The sequence below is a fragment of the Pseudopipra pipra genome, chromosome Z (assembly GCF_036250125.1).
Source record: "Pseudopipra pipra isolate bDixPip1 chromosome Z, bDixPip1.hap1, whole genome shotgun sequence".
NCBI lineage: Eukaryota > Metazoa > Chordata > Aves > Passeriformes > Pipridae > Pseudopipra > Pseudopipra pipra.
This window is the reverse complement of record NC_087581.1, coordinates 61,640,910-61,661,771: the sequence shown is the minus strand read 5'-3', so window position 1 is coordinate 61,661,771 and position 20,862 is coordinate 61,640,910. Positions and strand designations below refer to the sequence as shown.

Below are 20,862 nucleotides of genomic sequence, written 5' to 3'. Positions count from 1 at the left end.
CGCCGCCTCTAACGGCCGGGGCGTTCGGCGCCAAAATTCGATCGTGCTGGGCGGCGGGAGCGGCTGCGGCGGTGGCGAGCGAGGCCCCGGGATCGGCGAGCGGCCCCGGCGGTGGGTGAGTGAGGCACTGGGATCGGGGAGGGGAGCGGAGCTGCCCGCGGCACGGGGGGCTCGCTGGATCGGGGTCCCAGGTGGGCCGCGGGGCAGCGCGATGCCGGCAGCAGGGACCGGGATGGGGCTGTGGTGGGTCCGTGCTTTCGGTGCCTCAGAGCCGGGGCTGCCGCTTTCCTGGGATTCATCCCTCGGGGGCGGTGGGGCTAAGCAGATACAGCAGTCCTGCAGGCGGGAAATGGGGGCTCCGCTTCTGCTGTGTTCTGAAACACCCGGGCCTTTCCTTCCCCTTCGCTGGCTGGCGGCCAGCTTGGTGAAAAACCGGGGGTTTGCCGCCAGTCTTCATACAAGTGTCGTGGTGAGCTTGGTGTGAAGTCACGTCTCTTAGAAATGTTGAAGTACAGGTTATTGTTGGGATGCTGCCTGGACCTGAGGTCCACTTGTCATTTCTCGTCTTATAAATGCATGATGTTTTTGTTGTGAAAATCATGTGTTCTTACCATTTTCTCACACGCGTAACTGTTTGGCGTGCAGTATGATTTATTTGCTTATTCTTTTTTCTTTTATTCTTTGAAATATATAAGGTCATAATCCAGATACCTTTCTTTGTGCTACGCGGAGGAATACTTTGCCTGGTCCCTTAGGACCATAGAGAAGATGTACATCAAGTCAATTGTTCTGGAAGGATTTAAATCCTATGCTCAAAGGACGGAAGTTAATGACTTTGACCCATTATTCAATGCCATTACTGGCTTCAATGGTAGTGGCAAGTCCAATATCTTGGACTCCATCTGTTTCGTGTTGGGAATCAGCAATCTGTCACAGGTAAAGGGATGGGGCATTTAAGAAACGTCTTTCCTCTGTTAGCAGCGTTTTGTATTACTATCAGGAGTAATCTCCGATGGGAGACCTGAAGTGGTGCTTCTTGAAAAAATAGTTTTATTTACTTGGATTTTTCATTACATAAAATTGGGTGTCTGACATTCTTTCTCATTCTTACTCTAAGGTAAGAATTCAGTAGACTACAGTCGTGAACAGTATGTGGCTTAGAACAATAGACTAAAAATACCCATTTAAAAGGTAGCAAACTGAACCTGAAGGCCTCTTGCAGCAAAAGGCACTGACTTGTTTATTTGTAAATAAATTTTTTCAGTTCTGGATTGGGCCTTAACATTTGGCCATCTGGTTCATAAGAAAAAATTAAAAAGCTGTTTTTCATGCAATGCCTGCTATTTAAGAGACAATATATCTGCTTTATTCTCATAAAAAAATTGACATTTCTGACATCAATTTGAATCTCTGTCTTAGGATGATTTTTTGATTTCCCTTCTTTTCCACCCTCTGCCTTCCTCCGGATGTAGACACATCCAGGAACACTTTCTGAAGCATTTCCCTGTGAACTGCATTATGAATAATAAGTACTGGTTAAATAAATGTGCTGGTGACTGGCTTTTTTTTAACATCTATTCAGTGTTTGTCAGGAACCTCATGCAGAAACAATTAGCTAACTAAAACTAGACTGCCACACTCTGCTTGTGGTTTTAGAATAATAGCACCTTGCAGCTCCCATGTATCAGTTCACATGAACTCTTAAATATGCAGCTAGATCTTCATTTTTTTCATTCATTTCTCCAAAACCTACAGTAGTACACTGAAGCTGTGAAATTAATTCTTTCAAAAAAGTATTTATTTGTTCCATGGATTTAGGTGCGAGCTTCCAACTTGCAAGATCTAGTTTATAAAAGTGGGCAAGCTGGAATTACAAAGGCGGTTGTGTCTATTACCTTTGATAATTTGGACAAGAGTCAGAGTCCACTGGGATTTGAAACTAATGATGAGATCGTTGTGACTAGGCAGGTGAGTCTTTAATATCTGTATTGTTTAGTAGCCTAAATACATTTTTGCCATGCTCAACAGAGTGACTAGTCAAGGGAAAAAAAAGGATATTTTTTAAAGTCCGTGAGTTTCTGCAATTACACAGTGTCCTTAGCACAAACTGCAGGAGTAGATCCAGTGTACTAGACAAAAATGTTCATAACACAAGTTCTAATTTTCTATTTAGTATTTTGGTTTTGCTTCTGCTTTTGTATCTTCCTCTTAATATCTGAACTGAGTGTTAAATTTGGTCTCCAAGAACAAAGGAACCTTTATTTTTCCGATGAAGATGTTGGAATTTTGGTTTGGGGTTTTTTGTTTTGTTGGGTTTTTAAAGTAGTGTTCTTGGAAATTTTCTTGTAGTATTGTCCTCAATGACTAATCTTTCTTTTGTTTTAGTTAAATATTTTACATGTCCCTTCAGTCAAACAAGATCTATTTTGATGTTCTGTGTAGTGCACACATATATGTGTACACAAAGATGTAATACAGATGATTTGCTCAGATTTTTTATTCTTTGTTACAGTTTATATCCTCACAATATCATGTAATTTTTAAACCACTGAAAGTTTCTTCAATTTTCTTTTCTTTCTCCAGGTTGTCATTGGAGGTAGAAGTAAGTATCTTATCAATGGTACAAATGCTACCAGCAATCGTGTGCAGGATCTCTTCTGTTCCGTTGGACTCAATGTCAATAATCCTCACTTCCTCATTATGCAGGTATTGTGTGCATCTTTATAAAATCCAGAAAGAATAGAACTTGCACTAAATTTGAGGCAGGATAGATAGTGGGAGAACAGTCAATTTCCTAATTGAAGCAACATCTTATTGAGTAAAAATGAAGTGTCTGTTATGATTTCTAGTACAGCAGTTTGACCCTAAAACACACTGGTAGCACACTGGTTTTCTAAAATATATTCCAATTTTATTTTCTTTTTTTTTCTCTTTAACGGATATGTGTTTCTTTTATTATTATGCTGAAATTACAGAGATTTTATTTCCTATTATATGTGTTCCATGTTAGACAGTATTTTGAGTGAAATTGATATATGTGCCTTCTTAAGTAACAATTAATGAAAGAATGCTGGCTAATTGAAAAGTCTCTTATAAACATCACCATAGGGACTAGGCAAATCCCTGAAATATTTGCAAGGAATAATAAAACAGATCAGGATTTACTCAGTCAAATGTAACTGTCCCAAACTGAGTGGGGGGGTGGGATATGGCGACAGTTGTTTACATATTCTGCTTCTCCCCGGTTATATATGAGCTACATCTCCAAAAGAACCGGTTTATGATTAGGAACTTATTCAACATCAGCAACTCAGTAAGACTTTAGAACAAACTGTGCTGTACTCCTTTAAGTTGTAATAAGGAATGTGGAGGACGAGCTTAAAATACCTGTGAGAACCATTTCAAGCTTGGTAACTGAAAGTGTGACTTATTTGAACTTTGAATAACAAAACAATTCAGTAAACTAGATTATTCTTATAGTAAAAAAAAAAGTGTTTGAACTTAAAATACAACAGTTTTGGGGTTTGGAGTTTTGGTTTTTCTTGTTACTACTGCATGGTACACAAACACTGTTCTTATTTTGTCTTTCTCTCACCAGGGACAAATTACCAAAGTTCTAAATATGAAGCCACCAGAGGTAGGAAAGTTGTGGGAGTTTTTTTTGTCTGAAGCTTTATTGAATTGTTTTGAATTACAAGAATCCATATTTTGGAGGGAGACAACAGAAATAAAGTTGTTGGAAGGAGATGGGATGTTTCTTCTTATGCTAGATTTGTTCAACTCAGTTGGACATCTCATTTTTGTTGCATTGCTTTATTTTAGATTTTAGCTATGATTGAGGAAGCAGCTGGTACTAGGCTGTATGAAAGCAAAAGAAATGTTGTCCAGAAAACCATAGAGAAGAAGGAAGCCAAACTGAAAAGCATAGAAAAGGTACTACATTTTAGAAAGTATACTTTCTTTCATATTTGTTAAAGATAACTGAATAATTAGTTTAGTGTGGTTTTTAAGTTGTTGAATATTTCATTTCTGCACCTGGAACTAGATAGTCATGCTTACACATGTTTAGAGTATAAAAAAATCAAAATACAAATGTTCTGGTTTATGTTTCAGGTCTTGAATGAGGAGATCAATCCAAGTTTACAGAAACTGAGAGAGGTATGGAAAAATTAAAAGTGGGGTAAAGTAGGTCTTTCAAGTGCTGAAAAAATGCTTTCAGCTGCCCTGAACCAGTACGTGTTGGCTAAAACAATAGTATGTTTTCAAGCTTTGTAGAATCTTTTGATAGAGAAATGTTATTGTCTTTCCAAATACAGAGAATGTGACATTCAGGACTTACAAGAAGTCCTAGAGAGAAATGTAGGGAGAAGGAAGAAAACAAAAGAACTAGGTAAAATTAGAAGATAAAAACATGTCTTAGTTCTTAAGAAAACTGGGTCAAGTGGTATTTCTGCTGTGCTGTCAATTATATTAACATGGAGAATCATTTTTCTTACCTACAAATACTAATGTTTAGAAGTGCTTAGAAGATTTCTACAACAGTCATATGTATCATTATTTTCCTTCAAATTTTAGAATTTTTTTTTTTTTTTTTTGGTCTTCTCAGGGACGAGCAGCCTATCTGGAACACCAGAAATTAGTACGAGAAGCAGAACATTTAAACCGCTATTGTACAGCTTATCAGTTTCTTCTAGCTGAAGAAACAAAGGAATCCTCCAGTGTTATGTTAAAGGAAATTCAGGCTAATGTAGAGAAGCTTCAGGAATCAAAGGCTGAAATTGAACAGAGGGTAAGAAAACTTAATGAAGACATAGTGGAGATGGAAAAGGAGAAGGATAAGGTAAGTGCAAACAGTTATGCTCATCTGAATACTTGAATACAAAGAATTTTATGACATGGGAATAATATTTACAGATAATATACCCTTGAATTTTTATCTTCTTCTGGTGGGTTGCTTAGATTATGCACTATTCATTGTTGTTCTTGGCTATTGTCTAGAAGACATAGTTTTAAAGTTTTATCTGAAATGCTTTACTTCCAATTGCTGTATATGAAAAATAACCAAAGCATAGAAACTTTGCCCTCATGTTTCCACCTGTGCATTTAATGGTAAGTTTTGCCAGACATTTTTTTCTCCCTTTTTCTTTATGTCTCAAAGAAAAAGAAAAGTAAGGAAGCTTTTGTTCAAAAAAAATCAGTATTGACTTCAATTTTGGAGGCAGTAAATTTGGTTAGATACAATGGTGCATAGAGTCTTTGGATGTCTAAATCCAACTTCTGTAAAGGGACAGTGTCCCATCATATGGAGTGATGTGGCTTCAAGTTATGTTGAATTTCACAGGCAAGAGATATTCTGACCTGTTTCTTTTGAAGTCTGACTGTGCGCTTGGTCAGATTGCCTTCTACGTAAAGCTGTGAACAGAAGATGAAATATTACAGGTACTGTATCAGTCTCAGAGGCTAAATTAACTTTCCTTTATTACTGACTGTAGAAAGTTGGAGGTGTGCTTCGTGCACTGGAAGCTGCCCTTTCAGAAAATCAAAGAGTTAATACCAAAGCACGAAGTGCCCTTGATCTCAAGAAGCAAAACTTACAAAGTGAAGAAATTAAGCGCAATGAACTGGTAACACGTATGCAGAAGGTAAGCTATTTGTATATAATTTTCTTTACATGCTAAATTAATTCAGATTGTGGGTACAGCTGTTTTTTCTTGCCTGTTACAGTAAGAAAAATCCTGTGATGGGTAAAAAGTACATGAGAAAAGCAGAAAGAAATGTTAAGGACATTGTTTAATTTGTGCAGCATAAGGTAGTAGGTTCCTATTAGAAGTGGACACGATGCAGACACAAAGCAAATGCAATAGAAAGTTTGCAAACCCTTTATTAACCTGAGGAGAGATCCCTATAACTTCAAATTATTATTCTGTCTGGACATATGTTACTCTTAAAATTAAATGAGAAATTGCTACCTTGAGTATTTCCGACAGTTGATGTTTTTTATACAAGAGAAGCGCTGAAGATCACTTTTTAGATATTGGGAAGAAAGAGATACTTCTCCTAGTTAGTGGGCAGTTGTCATCACTTCCTGTGTTTCCTCTATCTGTAGATCTTTAGTGCACTCATGGGACAAGTACACATTTGAAAACATGCAAAGACATATTGTAAGATTACAGAATTTGACAAAGGTCATACAAATGTAGTTGAAACTACTTGTAGCTCCTCATCTACACATGAATTTCAAGTTAATGGACTCAGATTCTCTTTTCCTTTTTTGTTTTTGTTCTTTGTTTTGCTGAAGGATTCTAAAGCATTGGTGTCAAAGGAGCAAGAGCTTAAGAAGAAAGAGAAAGAACTAAATGCTTTACAGGAAGAAAGTGAAAAAGATGCAGATGCTTTAGCTAGAGCACAAAAACATTTTAATGCTCTATCTGCTGGTGTATCCAACAATAACAATGGGGAAGAATCTTCTCTTTCTGAGCAGATGATGATCTGCAAAAATGAAATTAGCAAAGCAGTAACGGATACTAAACAGGTAAGAATAAAAGCTCTGCCTGTCTCAGGCCTGTCTTCATGCTTCTTCTGAACATTGGCTGAAAACTAACTGAGACATGCTTGAAAGGTCAATGAAAAGAGACACAGATATCTATGCCAGATATTTTACATTTTAGCATATGCGTTAAGGTAACTTCTTGATAAAATATAAACAAAATATCCTTGCATGGGAAAAAGCTGTAACATTGCTCTGAGGAAGTACAGAAACTGGCATTTGAGATATAAAGGGGGAGTCACTGTACTCAAATGGTTGATGGTATTTGATACAAAAAAAATAAGATTACTGTCCATGATACATGTTAATACGAAGAGATTTCTGCAGTTAAACTTAATGGAATCAAAATAAAGATGCCTGAGACTGTGATTGGAGAGTTTAGAAGAAACTTTTGTCCTCAGCTAAATTGTGTGCTAGTCACATGACTTAATGCCATTTCTTTTGTCTCAAGATAGGAAACCTCTGCTGGGGTAGTTCTAGCAGTGGAATTTCAATTTTCAAAGTTGAAAGTGTAGCTTCCTTGTCTCAATTCAGGAAAAATTCCTCTGTAGAAAGTAATAAGAAAGGACTAGCTGTATCCCAGATTATTTTGCTTTGTTTCTTCTCAGGATCTATTCATGTGCTAACTTTACTGCAGCTAAATACAGGATCTATGTTTTTATTTCCAAATAACTTGTGCCATTGTTTTCAAAAGCCAAGAGTTCTTTTTGGCATATCTACAACCAGAGGAAAACTTTACAAATATTTTAGTGCAAGCATTCTAAATCTGCACCTGCAAGATTGTCTTTGAAGATCTGCTTCCATATTTGCTTACTCCTTACAGGCTCAAATGAAGTTGAATTATGCACGAAAAGAATTAAAGACAAGAGAAGCTGAAGTTAAAAAGATCGATAAAGGCTACACGAAAGACCAAAACGCATTTGAAGCAGTTGAAAAAATGAAAAAAACCCTGGAGAAGCAAATGAAGGAGCTGAACTATACAGGTCTGTACAGACTTCTGGTGCATAATTTTGAGGGAATCTGAAAAGTAGTATAGAAGCGTCGTGAGTTGACCTTGACTGGATGCCGGATACCCATTAAAGCTGCTCTATCAATCCCCCTCCTCAACTAGACAGAGGAGAGAATATATAGCAAAAGGCTTGTGGGTTGACATAAGGACTGGGGGAGATCCCTTGGCAATTACTGTCACAAGCAAAGCAGACTTGACTTGGAGAAATCAATTTAACTTAATTTCCCAGGTTCTATTTCATTCCTGAGTTTCTGTACCTCCTCTCTGTGAGCACTGCAGGGGGACAGGGAATGGGGGCTGCAGTCAGTTCATCATATTTTGTCCCTGTTGCTCCCTCCTCCTCAGCGGGAGGATTCGCACCCTTTCCCTGCTCCACTTTGGGGACCCTCCCATGGGAAACAGTCCTCCACAAACTTCTCCAGCTTGAATCCTTCTCATGAACCAGTTCTTCACAAAGCAGACTCCGCATGGGTCCCTCCCATGAGGTGCAGTCCTTCAGGAACAGACTGCTCCAGTGTGGGACCCCCACAGGGTCACAAGTCCTGCCAGCAAACCTGCTCCACTGTGGGCTTCCCATGGGGTCATGTCCTCCTTCAGGCATCCACCTGCTCCAGCATGGGGTTCTCCATAGGCTGCAGATGGATTCACTCTGCCGTGAACCTCCGTGGGCTGTAGCAGGACAACCTGCTTCACCATGGTCTGCACCATGGGCTACAGGGGAATCTCAGCTCTGGCACTTGGAGCACTTCCTCCCTGTCCTTCACTGGTCTTGGTGTCTTCAGGGCTGTTCCTCTCACATATTCTCACTCTTCTCTCTGGCTGCTGCAGATTGATTTGGGTCTTTTTCCCCTTCTATAATATGTTATCCCAGAGGTGCTACCACCACCAGTGATGGTCTTGGCCTTGGCCAGCAGTGGATCCATCTTGGATCCAGCTGGTGGACACAGAAGAGAAGGAAAATAAAAGCATTTAGCTCTCTGCTTCCCATCAGGAATCAGGAGGCAACATCCAACCACTTCCTGAGAAGTAGGACCTCAGTTTGCATAGGGGCTCTTTTGGAAGACAAAGGCTTTAATAATGGATGCTTCCTCCCCCCTTCCTTTCTCTTAACTTTTACTGCTGAGCACACCTTTATATAATATGGAATATCCCTTGGTTCCCATATCTTGGCTATGTCCTCTCCGAGCCTCTTGCCCACCTCCAGCCTACTGGCTTTTGGAAGAGGAGTTGGAGCGACAGCCAGCACCACTCAGCAAAGGCCAAAACACTGGTGTTATACCAGTTACTATTTTCTACTAGAAATACAAAGTGCAGCTTTATGTGGCTGCTGTGGGAAATATTAACTCCATCCCACTCAGACCCAATGCAGGAGGGAAATGAAAAACCAAGTATTCTGTTTTCATGCACAAAGAAATTTCTCTGGTCAAAGCTCTGCAAACTCTTACCTTCCGCAGAAAGTAGCTTAAAATTATTTGATTTTATAAACTTTAGGCCAAGCGTTTTCAAGTTGGATGGAAAATTTAAATTCTAGCAAAAATTTACATGAATAAAGTGACCAGTGTCCCTGTTTACTCCTAGTTTTTCTCACCTAAAAGACTTCTTAAAGTTTGTTTCTCATGCCAGGTAAAGTATGTTCCAGACACTACTCAAAACTCAACTGATATTCCAGAATGGCATTTAGAGAAGCACATTACACTTCAAACATTTTTTTTTGCATGTTTGGTATTGTGATGGTGTTAATTTGTCTAAACTGAAAATTTACAAAGAACTTTAGAAAGTCTTTGAATTAAATATTCGCTACATATGTGTAGATTAAACAGTGTAGGTTACCAGTTTTTAAGCTGACAAATTTTCTGTACTCTGGATGTATGCCTACTGCCTGTGTTCAACTCTGAAGAAGAGAAAGAAGCAGCCCTTCCAGCAAAGAAGAAGGCATTGATTTCTGATATCAGCCGGCTGAGAGAATTGTACGAAGGTTTAATGGCAAAGTTTCCGCATCTACAGTTTGAGTACAAGTAAGATCTCTGCGTGATCCTGAACATTACGTGGAAGTGCTTTTTGGGGCCTTTTGTGCATGGCTCATGGGACTTAACAGATAATTCCACCAATGGCTTGGATGTTGCTTTCCTGTTAGTGCCAGTGAATAATGACTGTCTTACCTGCGCTGCAAAGTGAAGGGGGAGGCGGGGTGGGAAGTCAGGAAATGTTACGGTCTTACCGAAGTCACTAGAACTTAGAAGTTTTGTCTGATGGTTAACTTCAGTAGCTAAAGCCATAGAATCCAAGGGTCTAAACTGCAAAAATGTGTAATCCTTACTTCCAGAGTCCTGCCTGTGGACCTCTGTGCAGGTCAACGTTGCCATCTGTCTCCACTAATCAAATACCTGTATCCCAAGGGTTATGGTTTATGTAATAGTCAGGATGAACATACTCCCATAGCTGTGATAATGAGAGAACCTATTGGAAAAATCAGTTGAAAACTACATAACTAACTCCTCATTGGCAAATCTCTTGCCCTGAATTATTTAATTTAACCACTTTCTGTGTGTTTGGTTTTCTTTTCTAATAGAATTTAGAATCTCCTACACAAGTATAATAAGCATCATGAGTTTTAAATACAGTATTTTTTAAGATGTGTGGGAGAAAACCAACATGAATATTATAATTTATATTTATTTTCAGACATCCAGAAAAAAATTGGAATCCAAGCCATGTGAAAGGCCTTGTTGTGACTCTTATAATTGTGAAAGATCTATCCAAAGCAAAAGCCCTGGAGGCAGTGGCTGGAGGGAAACTCTATAATGTTATTGTGAACACAGAGGTAAGTTTATTGCATTAGTACAAGAACTCTGGATTTTGAGATGTGGTTTTGTGATTCAGGGCTGGCAAGCATGTGCATTTACTGAAAGCTTAGGAGGGGGTTTGGACCTCGTACATGTTTAAATTGGGTCAAGAGTGTCATGCATAGTTAGTGGCAACAATGTGTTCTTTTTCGAATGCCCTGTTGTCTGTCTTTACAAAATCAGTTGTGTATTCAGTTATGCTTTGTAACTCTTTTTCATTTGAGGTGACTGGCAAAAAGCTTTTAGAAAAGGGTGAACTAAAGCATCGATACACTGTCATTCCACTAAACAAAATTTCAGCCAGGTGTGTTCCACCAGAGACGGTCAAATTGGCCCAAAGCTTGGTATGTGGATAATACACTATTTACACTATATTGCTTGTGTCCTGTTTTCATTTTGTTTCTGTGTTGAAAACATGAGCTTCTTAATGGTTTTACTAATAAGAATTTTTATAGGGTTTGAGAGCATATTGACTTTTTTTCTTTTATATCCTTTCAGCTATGTAATTTTTAAATGGGTATTAATTATTTCACTAGTAACTGAAATAGTTTAAAATGTAGTGATGCTTTTAGAAAGTGTTTTTATCAAAAAAAGACAAAAATTAAATTTGAAAATTCTTATAACTTGAGGCATAGTAACTGGATTCCATTTTATTTCTAGGTTGGTCATGATAACTTGCATTTAGCCCTTGCTGCAGTTGCATATGAATCTGAACTGCAGAAAGCAATGGAATATGTCTTTGGGACAACACTGATCTGTAATAACATGGATAATGCTAAGAAAGTGACCTTTGACAAAAGGATAATGACAAGAAGTGTTACTCTTGATGGAGATGTGTTTGACCCCCAAGGCACTCTGCATGGAGGCAATTTCTGGTTTTATTCCTATATTAATATCATGTATCTGTTGATGTGTTTACTGCTCTGCATGCTTTCTATAAAAATGAACAGTAACTTTTTGTGTAGACTCATACTGGGAATCTGTTTAAACTAAGATTGTCTTGAGCTGAAATAATAATAATAATAATTAGATTAAGAAAAAATAATGGAAAACTATTTGCATAAAGTAATTTAGATTTTAAATATTTAAATCCTGGTTGTATAATCCTCTTCGAAGGAGAAGTGCTTTATATTCAAGCACTTTTTTAAGTAATTCATAATGGATTTGAGATAATTTCACAGATTATGAAAAGTTAGTTCTTTGCACAAGACATGCATGTGTGATATTCAAAGCCTGCAGAACTAAGTTTTGTAACAGAGGAGACATTTTTTCTCCATGAGAACTCCTTACTTTAGCCTAGCTGACATATCTGTTTTGCAACTAAAATAAATCACCAACCTGCATCATTATTAAGGTTTAGAATTTGCTATTACCAGTAGTGAATCCACTAGTCTAATTCCTATTAGACTGGCTTTTTATTTTTTTCACTGAACAGGTGCGTCCTCACAGGCTGTACCAATATTATCTAAACTTCAGGAAATGAAAGATATTGAAGCAGAACTCAAGACAAAGGAATCTGAACTTAAGGCTGTAGAGAATGAGTTGGCAAGCTTGAAGAACGTTGCTGAAAAGTAAGGTTTGCACTATAAAATGTGTATCATTGCTCTTATGTGACTGAGTAAATTTAATATAAAGAAGTGTTTTGGGAGGCCACAGGGCGTGTTGAGATTGGAGAAATACGGAGAAAATTATTCCCTTTCTGCCTCCTGCCGCAGTTTAATTTGTAAGTTCAGCAATCAAAAGGAAATTTAGCTTATAGATAACATATGTAAGAAAACTTTGTTTTGAGTAATACAGGGGGAAAAAAAGTATACATTGATGTCTACTTTAAATCACTTGCAGTTTTCTAAAGTTTCATGAAGTCCACTGAAGAATGGATCTGTTCAACCATATTAACAGCCATACAGAATTCCAGTTTGTGATATCTCTTGCTTTTCTTGCAAGAAAATGTAAAGATGCTAAAAAGGAGTATTACTGTTTAATGATTTAAATTATGTAATTTTAAATATATTTGATTTTCAGCTACTCAATTACTGAACATCTTTTTAAAAGATCAAATAGAAAAATGTGTTAGTTCTGCAGAATGCCATGAGAAGGTAGTGTTGCATACTATGCTATCTACCAGCTGGATTTATTTTTAAAAATTGTTTTGAGTTGCAGTAGACTTCCAGAAATATAGCCAAAAGGAAAAAAGGACTTCTGCTTTTAGATATTTTTTTCTTTAATATTTCAGCCTAGCATCTGTCATAATGCTGGTTTCAAAAACAGTGATCTCTGAATTGCAGTTGTTTTTGATATCTCTGATTGGGGCTACATAGCAGGAGTTACATATATGATAACTTGCATATCTACAAACCTCACAATTGCTATTATAGCAATTAAATCAGACTTTTATTCATTTAAGTGTATTTGTCCTACTGTCATCACTATACTCACATCAGAATGGGAATATAGGTATTTATCCACTTACTTCAACTTTGGAAGGGAGATGCTGTGTACCCCTCAATACAGGAGTGTGTCACTGCTGTCTTCAAAGGTACCGGCAACTGAAGCAGCAATGGGAGATGAAGTCTGAGGAAGCAGAGCTGCTGCAAAAGAAGCTCCAGCAAAGTGCTTATCACAAACAAGAGGAAGAGCTGCTTGCCCTGAAGAAAACCATTGGTGACAAATATGTTCTTACTCTTTTAATTGAAAATCAATTGCTGAGAGTGAGATGGATGTCAAGCTGTTTGAATTTGCTTAGTAAGAAAGTGTTGAAAAGAAGTAGCGTTCATATAGCTAAGGGAAAATGTAAAAGCACAAAATGCAGCAACCAGTAAAACATAAAGACAAAAATGGACAGAAGCAATACATATCTAGACACAGTATTCTAGGGGTAAGGTATCTTGTTAGGTAGCCATCTGATTAATTACTTCTTGATCATGCGATTTGGCACATGTTTGTCCCTGTAAAAAAAAAAAAAGTAAATATGCCTTTTTTTCTTTTCTTAATTTTAATGGCTGGTTGTCTGTTTGGTTCCCTACCAAGAACTAGTAACAACAGCACACTGTCTTAGGATAATTAGTGAAATATCTGACTTCAGTAACTAGCGAGTTTACAACAACTTTTTTTCTGTTGGGGGCAAAGACAGAGGATTTGTTGGAGTTTAGGATGTAAATTTAAAGATGAAAATAGTGCCCACTCTCACTACTATACTTCTTGATTCAGCGGAGTGTGAAGAGACATTAAACAAAACTGAAGAGAGCAAAAAGAAAGCAGAAGACAAATACAGGGAATTAGAGAAAAAAATGAAAAATGCAGAAGCAGAATGTATAGAAGAACGAAAAAATGCTGAGCAGGCATTAGCTGTTGCCAAGAAAAATGTAGATGCTTCAAGCAAAAAAATAAAAAATATGCAACAGGTAAAACTTCACCTTTGTTGGCAGTTTTCTCAATGATAAAGTGGTTGCAGAAATCAGAAAGTTTGATTCTCCTGAGGTTTTAATACTATCAGTTCTGAGACTTAATATACTGCTCTGTAGTCACTGACATAGGAATTGCTGAGGTTTTTTGTTTGTGGATTTTTTTGTGGTTTTTTTTTTTTGTGAGATTGTCCCCTTGCTGAAGAACGAGTGCTATTAATCTTCTACAGCATTTACTACATCAAACTGAATCTTAATTCTTTCCATTTAAATATATCTGCCATAAATTGGAAAACATCGCTTCAGGAAGTCCAAGCTTTACTTCTGGAACTTGAAGAGCTGAAACAAGAACAGGCTTCCTGTGAACACCAGATAGCAGCTGCGGAGGAAGCAATCAAATCCTACAAGGAGCAAGTTGATGCTATGGCAGCTGAGGTGGCTAAGACAGAGGTAAATGTGAATAGTGTGTTTCATTATCCATTTTGATATTACTGAAGGTGTGATCCCCTAAAGCTCACACTATAATGTATATTTTGCTCTTCAGATTTGCTTACCAGCACTCAATCCGCCCAGGTAGTTATTTTTTTGCTTGGTTTTCACACGTGAATTTTTTCTACTTGCTGTGTCTGTTCTAGTAAGGGTCTAACACCAGCCTTTATAAGAGGCTAATAAACACCTGTTTGATTTGCTTTTCAGGAATCTGTAGAGAAATCACAGAAGGAGCTGGCCAAGGAAAAGGAAGTAATCGCGTTACATGATAATGCAATTAAAGACAAATCTGCAGAGATGCTAAAATACAGAGAACAAAATAATGAATTACATATTAAGATTAAAGAATCAGAACATGACATCATCAAATGTCAACAGGAGGCTGCTGATGCTGCTGCCAAGGTATTTCAGAATTGTACTTTTCTTTCCATCTTGTGGCCAGGAGTGGTTATTTCCCTTGCTATGTGCAAAGGAACTTTTTCTTAAGCACTATCATATTTGCAATCCTTGATGTAAAAAGTTTTATCCCAGGAGGAGGGAGTGAAAATTGTACATTGTAACAGAGCTTACCTGTAGGGACTAACAGAGAGTAGATCGCAGTGAGAAGGTGATCACTAAGAACAATCTAACTGTATGGACAAATTAGGTAACTAATTACAATTCCAAGGGCAATTCCAAGATTTAGTGACATTTAGTGTAGTCCAGCTATAGAGAAAAAAGTGTTCCAATTAAGTAAGATATATATGAAAGCTACCTTAAAATCTTGGTTTGTTTACAGTCAAGGAAATTACCTGAAACAATGTAAAGATATGTGTTGGGAGAATCTTAGATGATGCAGGACATATTGCTGCAGGCCTGTTTGCACAATCCAGCCTGCGTGCTGGACGGAGGGGAACTGTGTCCCTGAGCAGCAGATATGAAAAAGCTGCATAGAGGTAAACAAGAGAAGAGGATGTTATCCAGGGTGTGAGAAACCTGAAGAGGGGAGGACCTGAAAAGGTCAGAGCGCATGCCTTGGCTAGGAGAGGGAATAAAGTTATAGCTAGAGCGTGTGAACCCTGTAGGACCCTTGGAATATTTTTTGGAATAAAGCGGAGCATTGACTGTACCTCCATGAGGATGTGTCTTTGACTCTGGAGCTCCTTTTTTGCATCTTCTCATTTTAGATATGCACCTGTGCTGCATTGGGATAGAAGAATTAATGTTGCAGAGTAATTTTAGCATGTTGATTTTTTTTTTCCTGTTTTCTTATTTTATTCTTGCCATTTGAGAAGGGTTTGGGGAAGGCCTCAGCATATCTTCTTGTTTACAGATGAAGAAAATGCTGATAGAGCACAAGTGGATAGCTTCAGAAAGACCATTCTTTCGTCAGCCAAACACAGCCTATGATTTCGAAAGTGGTGATCCTAAAGAAGCACTTCAAAGGCTGCAGAAATTGCAGGAGCAGGTAGACAAGCTGGGAAAGAACGTGGACACGAGAGCTATGAACGTGCTCTCTGACACAGAGGAGAGGGTAACCATTTCTGTACTTTAACCTAAAAAGATCGCGTAGGTTGGGTATAGGTTATACACATATATATAATGTAGCTTTGTTTTCATATGCTCTATTTCTGAATACACCAAAAACTAGACCTTCATGAGATAGCAGGAAATCTTTTGTGGGATCTTTTATACTAATCTTACATCTTTGAACTGTTCAGTTGCACACCAGTTTTATAGGTTATTCATAGTCTTGACTTTGGATGGTAAAAAGAATTATTTTATTACTTCCTATCCCAGTCCATCTAAGATGCAGTGTTAGGCAAGCTGTGTGGTATCTGTTAGAGTATCTGAGAACTATATACTGTCATAAAAGTTGCAGATCAAAAAATTATTCATCTTCAAGCATGATAGCTTGAAGAGTTATCTCAAACTAATCTGTATCTTCAGGCTATTCCAGGATTGTCTCAAAACTGCCCACTGACTCTTACTTCAACTTTTCTGGTACTGTTTCCTCCTATCAGCCTCCAGAAGCATGCTTTCTTCTATGGAAAAGCAAATTACGATTAACGAAACACAATTAACTTGGAAGTGCAATTTTCAAAGTAATGTTGGCCTTCCTCTTTGCCAATTGTTGAAAATTCTGATGCTTTAATTTGCAAATAATATCCCCAGATTTACCTCCTTCATGCAGCTACATGAATACACTCATGTTTTCAATCTCATGTTTAATGACTATTTCATAGTTTAAAATGACATGGTAAAGCTGTAAGAGTGGCACAAAATTTATTTTGGCACAAAGTTCATTAAAATCAATCTTTTCTTCTCATTTCTTTAGTACAATGACTTAATGAGGAAAAAAAGAGTTGTAGAGAGTGACAAGTTAAAAATTCTTGCAGTTATTGAAGAGCTTGACCAGAAGAAAAATGAAACTTTAGATATTGCTTGGAAAAAGGTATGAAACTTGAAATCTGATTTTCATGTTTTAGCAGAATATCAGATTTGGTTTAGATTACTGTTTTGTGTATTTCCACAGGGAAAAAGTCTCTTTTCAGAACTAATGTCCCTTGCCTAGTATTTAAATTACAAAACAACCACTTCATTTCTCCTGTTTAATCTCACTTTTGAGAATAAGACATTCTCTGAGAATTGTAATGAACCAGTTAAACCTGCAAAACTACTTTACCATTCTCTTTTAGTGCCCACAAAAGTTACACTACTGGCCTGCTGAAATACAGGGATTTCTTTTTTTTTTTATCTTAAAGCAATATTTCACCAGAGTTAAAATCTTCTGGTTCCCTGTAGCCCCCTACAATGTGGGGCTGTGGACCTGGGGTACTGTTCCAGTTGCTGATAGGATACTTAATATTGGGTTAGAGCAACATCTGATTTATGTTTCTGTTACCTAAGCACTCTGCCTTCTTATTAGTTCTCTCATATAATGAACTATAAAAAAGTATAAAATTTTCTCTTTCTACATGGGAAGCTTTTGACACATTCTTTTCCACTGTACCAGGAGAACTTGTTCTTTTTGGCCTTTGAGAAAATCGATTTTATCTAAGATTGAATTACACACAGACAAAGTATTGGTTTTAATTATTACTGCCTGTACTCAATATATCACTGACAAAATGGTGCCTTTTCATTTCAAAAATCTTGTTTGGGAAAAATAGGTGAACTCTATTCCAAAGCATCACCGGTGGTGGAATAAGTGTGTTTTCAGATACATTCCTTAACCTTGAAAGTTTTAATCTGCATTTACAAAGTTGCATCTCATCCAATACCTGGGCATTGCTTAAGCAAACCTGGGAAGAATAAGGGTGGGGAGGATGCCAGCATGTACTTCTTACATGGTGATTATACTTTTACTAGTCCTTTAATTAACTGGGAGAAATCACAGTTTACCAGTTTATAAAACTGTGTTAAGGCATAACTGTTTCCCTGGCTGATAGCATAAAGAAGCCTTCCCATACTTCTGTCATTTGATCCTTCTAAAATGCTTAGTGTGAGGTGTCATATATCCTTTGGTGTTGCTTCTCTTTTCAGTACAGAAAAAATAAGATTCTGTATGCTAGTATTTTCTCACTATCCTGTATGTCCTAATCTTCAAGACATGAGTTATTGGGTTAAACTGGGCAAGATGTCTTGAGCTTTGTGCAGCTTTTACCATTTTTGCTCTTTGGGCTCTTGATTCAAAGCATGTTCATACATCTTCTGTGGTCTGACTTCTAGGTGAATGAAGACTTTGGTTCGATTTTCTCAACACTCCTGCCAGGAGCCAAAGCTATGCTGGTAGCCACTAAAACCAACAATGTCTTGGATGGTATGGAGTTCAAAGTTGCCTTAGGAAACACGTGGAAGGAAAACTTAACAGAACTTAGTGGAGGACAAAGGTTGGTGAATATATTTGTTTTCTATTGTGGTTGTATATATAATTGATACATCTAACTAATTATAGTTCTGAAAAGCAAAAAAATTAATCTTTTCCCTTGTCAAGTTAGGGACTCTTCCTCCTCCCAAACTGACTCAGTATTGGAAGCACTATTCATTCTGACTTAAAACAATGCATTACTTGACATAAAATAACAAACAAGATTTTAGTCCATGAAGAAGTGACAAAACAAATGAGTTGACTCGTGAGAAAACTGCAGTTAACTCTAGGTAGTACTGATGTAGTGCTGAATTAAATGCTCCTCTCTTTGAACTGTAATCTTAAAAACCTATAGAGACAAGATTTGCCCCAGTATAAAAGTAGTGTCGTGGCAACAGTTTTCATCTCCAGTGACTACAGCTACTGTGTAGGGTTTGTGCTGCTTTGCAAGTTAAAAAAATCTAACAAATTGAAAAGCAGAAACAGAACAGAGACAGATACAGAACTTTCTAAGTACAGAACACTTCAAGAACTGTACACTGAAAAACATCTTTGCAAAACTCAGAATTGAAAATAGACAGAGCAACAGCATAATTTTAAATATTGTCACGCAACTAACCTGATCTTTTGATAAAAGAGTAAGTAACATTTGACATTTCTGACAGAATACTTCACATTTTGAAATGGGAAGCTGTTATTCCATCGAGAAAGCATTTTAGAATCATGGAATTGTTTAGGTTGGAAAAGCTCTCTAAGATCATAAAGTCCAACCATTAACTTAACACTGCCAGGTTGACCACTAAGCCATGTCCCTAAGCACCACATCCATACATCTTCAAAATCCCTCCATGGATGATGACTCAAATCACTTCCTTGCACAGCCTGTTCCAATGCTTGATAACCATTTCAGTGAAGAAATTTTTCCCAATATCTAATCTACACCTCCCCTGGTGCAGCCTGAGGCCGTTTCCACTTATTCTGTCACTTGTTTCCTGGGGGAAGAGACCAACCCCACCTGGCTACAACCTCCTTTCAGGTAGTTGTAGAGGGCAATAAGGTCTCCCCTGAGCCTCCTTTTCTCCAGGCTTAACAACCCCACTACCTGCTCCTCACAGGACTTGTGCTCCTGCCCCTTCATCACCATCATTGCCTTTCAACAATTGCTTTCATAAGCCAAAGCCTTTCAGACAAGAGAGTAAATCATAACTTTCTTTTCTCCATCCTAGATCGTTGGTGGCCTTATCCTTGATTTTAGCCATGCTCCTCTTCAGGCCTGCCCCAGTGTACATCTTGGATGAAGTGGATGCAGCCCTTGATCTCTCTCATACCCAAAATATTGGGATGATGCTTCAAAGTCATTTCAGACGCTCCCAGGTATGATCTTGAAACTATTGTGGTCATAGAATGGTTTGGGTTGGAAGGGACCTTGAAGATCACCTAGTTCAACCCCCCTGCCATGGGCCCAGACAGCTTCCACCGGACCAGATTGCTCAGAGCTCCGTCCCTTATTTTCAGAGGCAGTCTGCCACTGAGGACTCTGAGCTGTTCTGTTCACCTGTTTTATTCCAGGAATGTCTGTTGCATTTCTGAGTTGTTTCAACTGGAAGTTACACTGATGACATGGCAGTGGTGAAACCTCAGCGTTTTAATGTAAGCTGTTGCTGCAGTGGTTAGAAGACAGGCAGTAATAGGAAAGATTGTTGATCAGTTTCAGGCATGATCCACATCCTGAATTCTTTTTTCCTAGAGTTCTTTAACCTGAGGTAAAAAATATTTCATGCTGACCTTAGTAAAATAAGCCAGGCACTAGTGCAAAGAATCTCTGTATCACTGTGACCTATACATGAAAAAAAAGGTAGTACATGTCTCTATTTGGTGTTAAGACCTTTTCAAATTATCAGAGAAAGGAGGGGAACATTTGTTACCGGCATTGTAAAATGATTTGAACAGTATCTTTTGACTATGAAAGATCCTGCATTCTTACAAAATTAGTGGCAACATTTTTTTTCCAGTGTCTGATGCACCATAAATGGGTATCCAGGGTTGTGGACTGTATCCCAGGCCAAGCACTGGGGTAGGGACAGGGATGTATGTTACTAGCTGCAGAAAATGTCTGGCCTGTGGGTCTGCAGGGCCTTGGTTACATTTAGAATATTCTCTTAAGAATTACCACCAAGTTTCTAGCCAAATAAAGTAAAAGGACTTCTCTCTTTAGAGGCCTTTTCCATTGTTGCCTAAAGTCTGTATTTGGATGGCAGCATTTACTTCAAGCTTTTCTGTTTTCTTTTAGTTTATTGTGGTGTCCTTGAAGGACGGAATGTTCAGCAACGCAAATGTCCTCTATAGGACCAGGTTTTTGGATGGAGTATCCACTATCACAAGATACAGTCAGTTTCAAAGATCTATTAAGTCTCCTGACAAGAAATCCAAGAGAACATGTAGGAACGCTGAGACACCACCAGCAAAACGGAGAAACAATGGCCCTCGATTTGTGGAATGAGCTCCTTAAGTGTTTTGTCTTACTTTGAAAAGGCTTTTTGAAAAGCTCTTTTAAAATTTCAAACATTAAAATTGTAACATTCCTTAGTGTCTTAACTGTACTATTTTGAATAAAGGTTTGAATAAAGCTGTCTGTACTATTAGCTAAGCTGACCACATTTATTCCTTTTGGTGTCCCATAAGTAATTCCTATCATTTACACAGAAATGTATATAAGCAGTAGC

The 20,862-nt window shown here is 37.9% G+C and overlaps 1 protein-coding gene across 2 annotated transcripts; it reads left to right on the top strand.

Annotated features, from left to right (window-relative positions):
• The first annotated feature begins 1 nt into the window (after window position 1).
• On the top strand, window positions 2-20,781 carry SMC2 (structural maintenance of chromosomes 2). Of its 2 annotated transcripts, none has more exons than XM_064641957.1 (25): window positions 2-111; window positions 696-936; window positions 1,819-1,968; window positions 2,584-2,706; window positions 3,599-3,637; window positions 3,823-3,933; window positions 4,114-4,158; window positions 4,607-4,840; window positions 5,493-5,642; window positions 6,299-6,532; window positions 7,371-7,530; window positions 9,454-9,571; window positions 10,239-10,377; window positions 10,624-10,743; window positions 11,060-11,264; window positions 11,835-11,970; window positions 12,936-13,060; window positions 13,607-13,800; window positions 14,107-14,250; window positions 14,497-14,691; window positions 15,602-15,802; window positions 16,607-16,723; window positions 18,001-18,161; window positions 19,366-19,513; window positions 20,430-20,781. In XM_064641957.1, exons 2-25 carry the CDS (start codon window positions 769-771, stop codon window positions 20,637-20,639), a joined length of 3,627 nt encoding a protein of 1,208 aa, XP_064498027.1. In that variant the 5' UTR covers window positions 2-111; window positions 696-768; the 3' UTR covers window positions 20,640-20,781. The 2 variants fall into 2 exon arrangements, with proteins under 2 accessions (XP_064498027.1, XP_064498026.1); XM_064641956.1 differs by having other exon boundaries at window positions 14-119.
• Window positions 20,782-20,862: the final 81 nt, after the last annotated feature.

Excerpts from the sequence above, each read along its gene's own strand:
- SMC2 (XM_064641957.1), top strand. The coding sequence starts at position 769 with ATGTACATCAAGTCAATTGTTCTGGAAGGATTTAAATCCTATGCTCAA. Across the intron at positions 1,969-2,583 it reads AGATCGTTGTGACTAGGCAG|GTTGTCATTGGAGGTAGAAG; the intron begins GTGAGTCTTTAA and ends TTCTTTCTCCAG. Across the intron at positions 4,841-5,492 it reads TGGAAAAGGAGAAGGATAAG|AAAGTTGGAGGTGTGCTTCG; the intron begins GTAAGTGCAAAC and ends TACTGACTGTAG.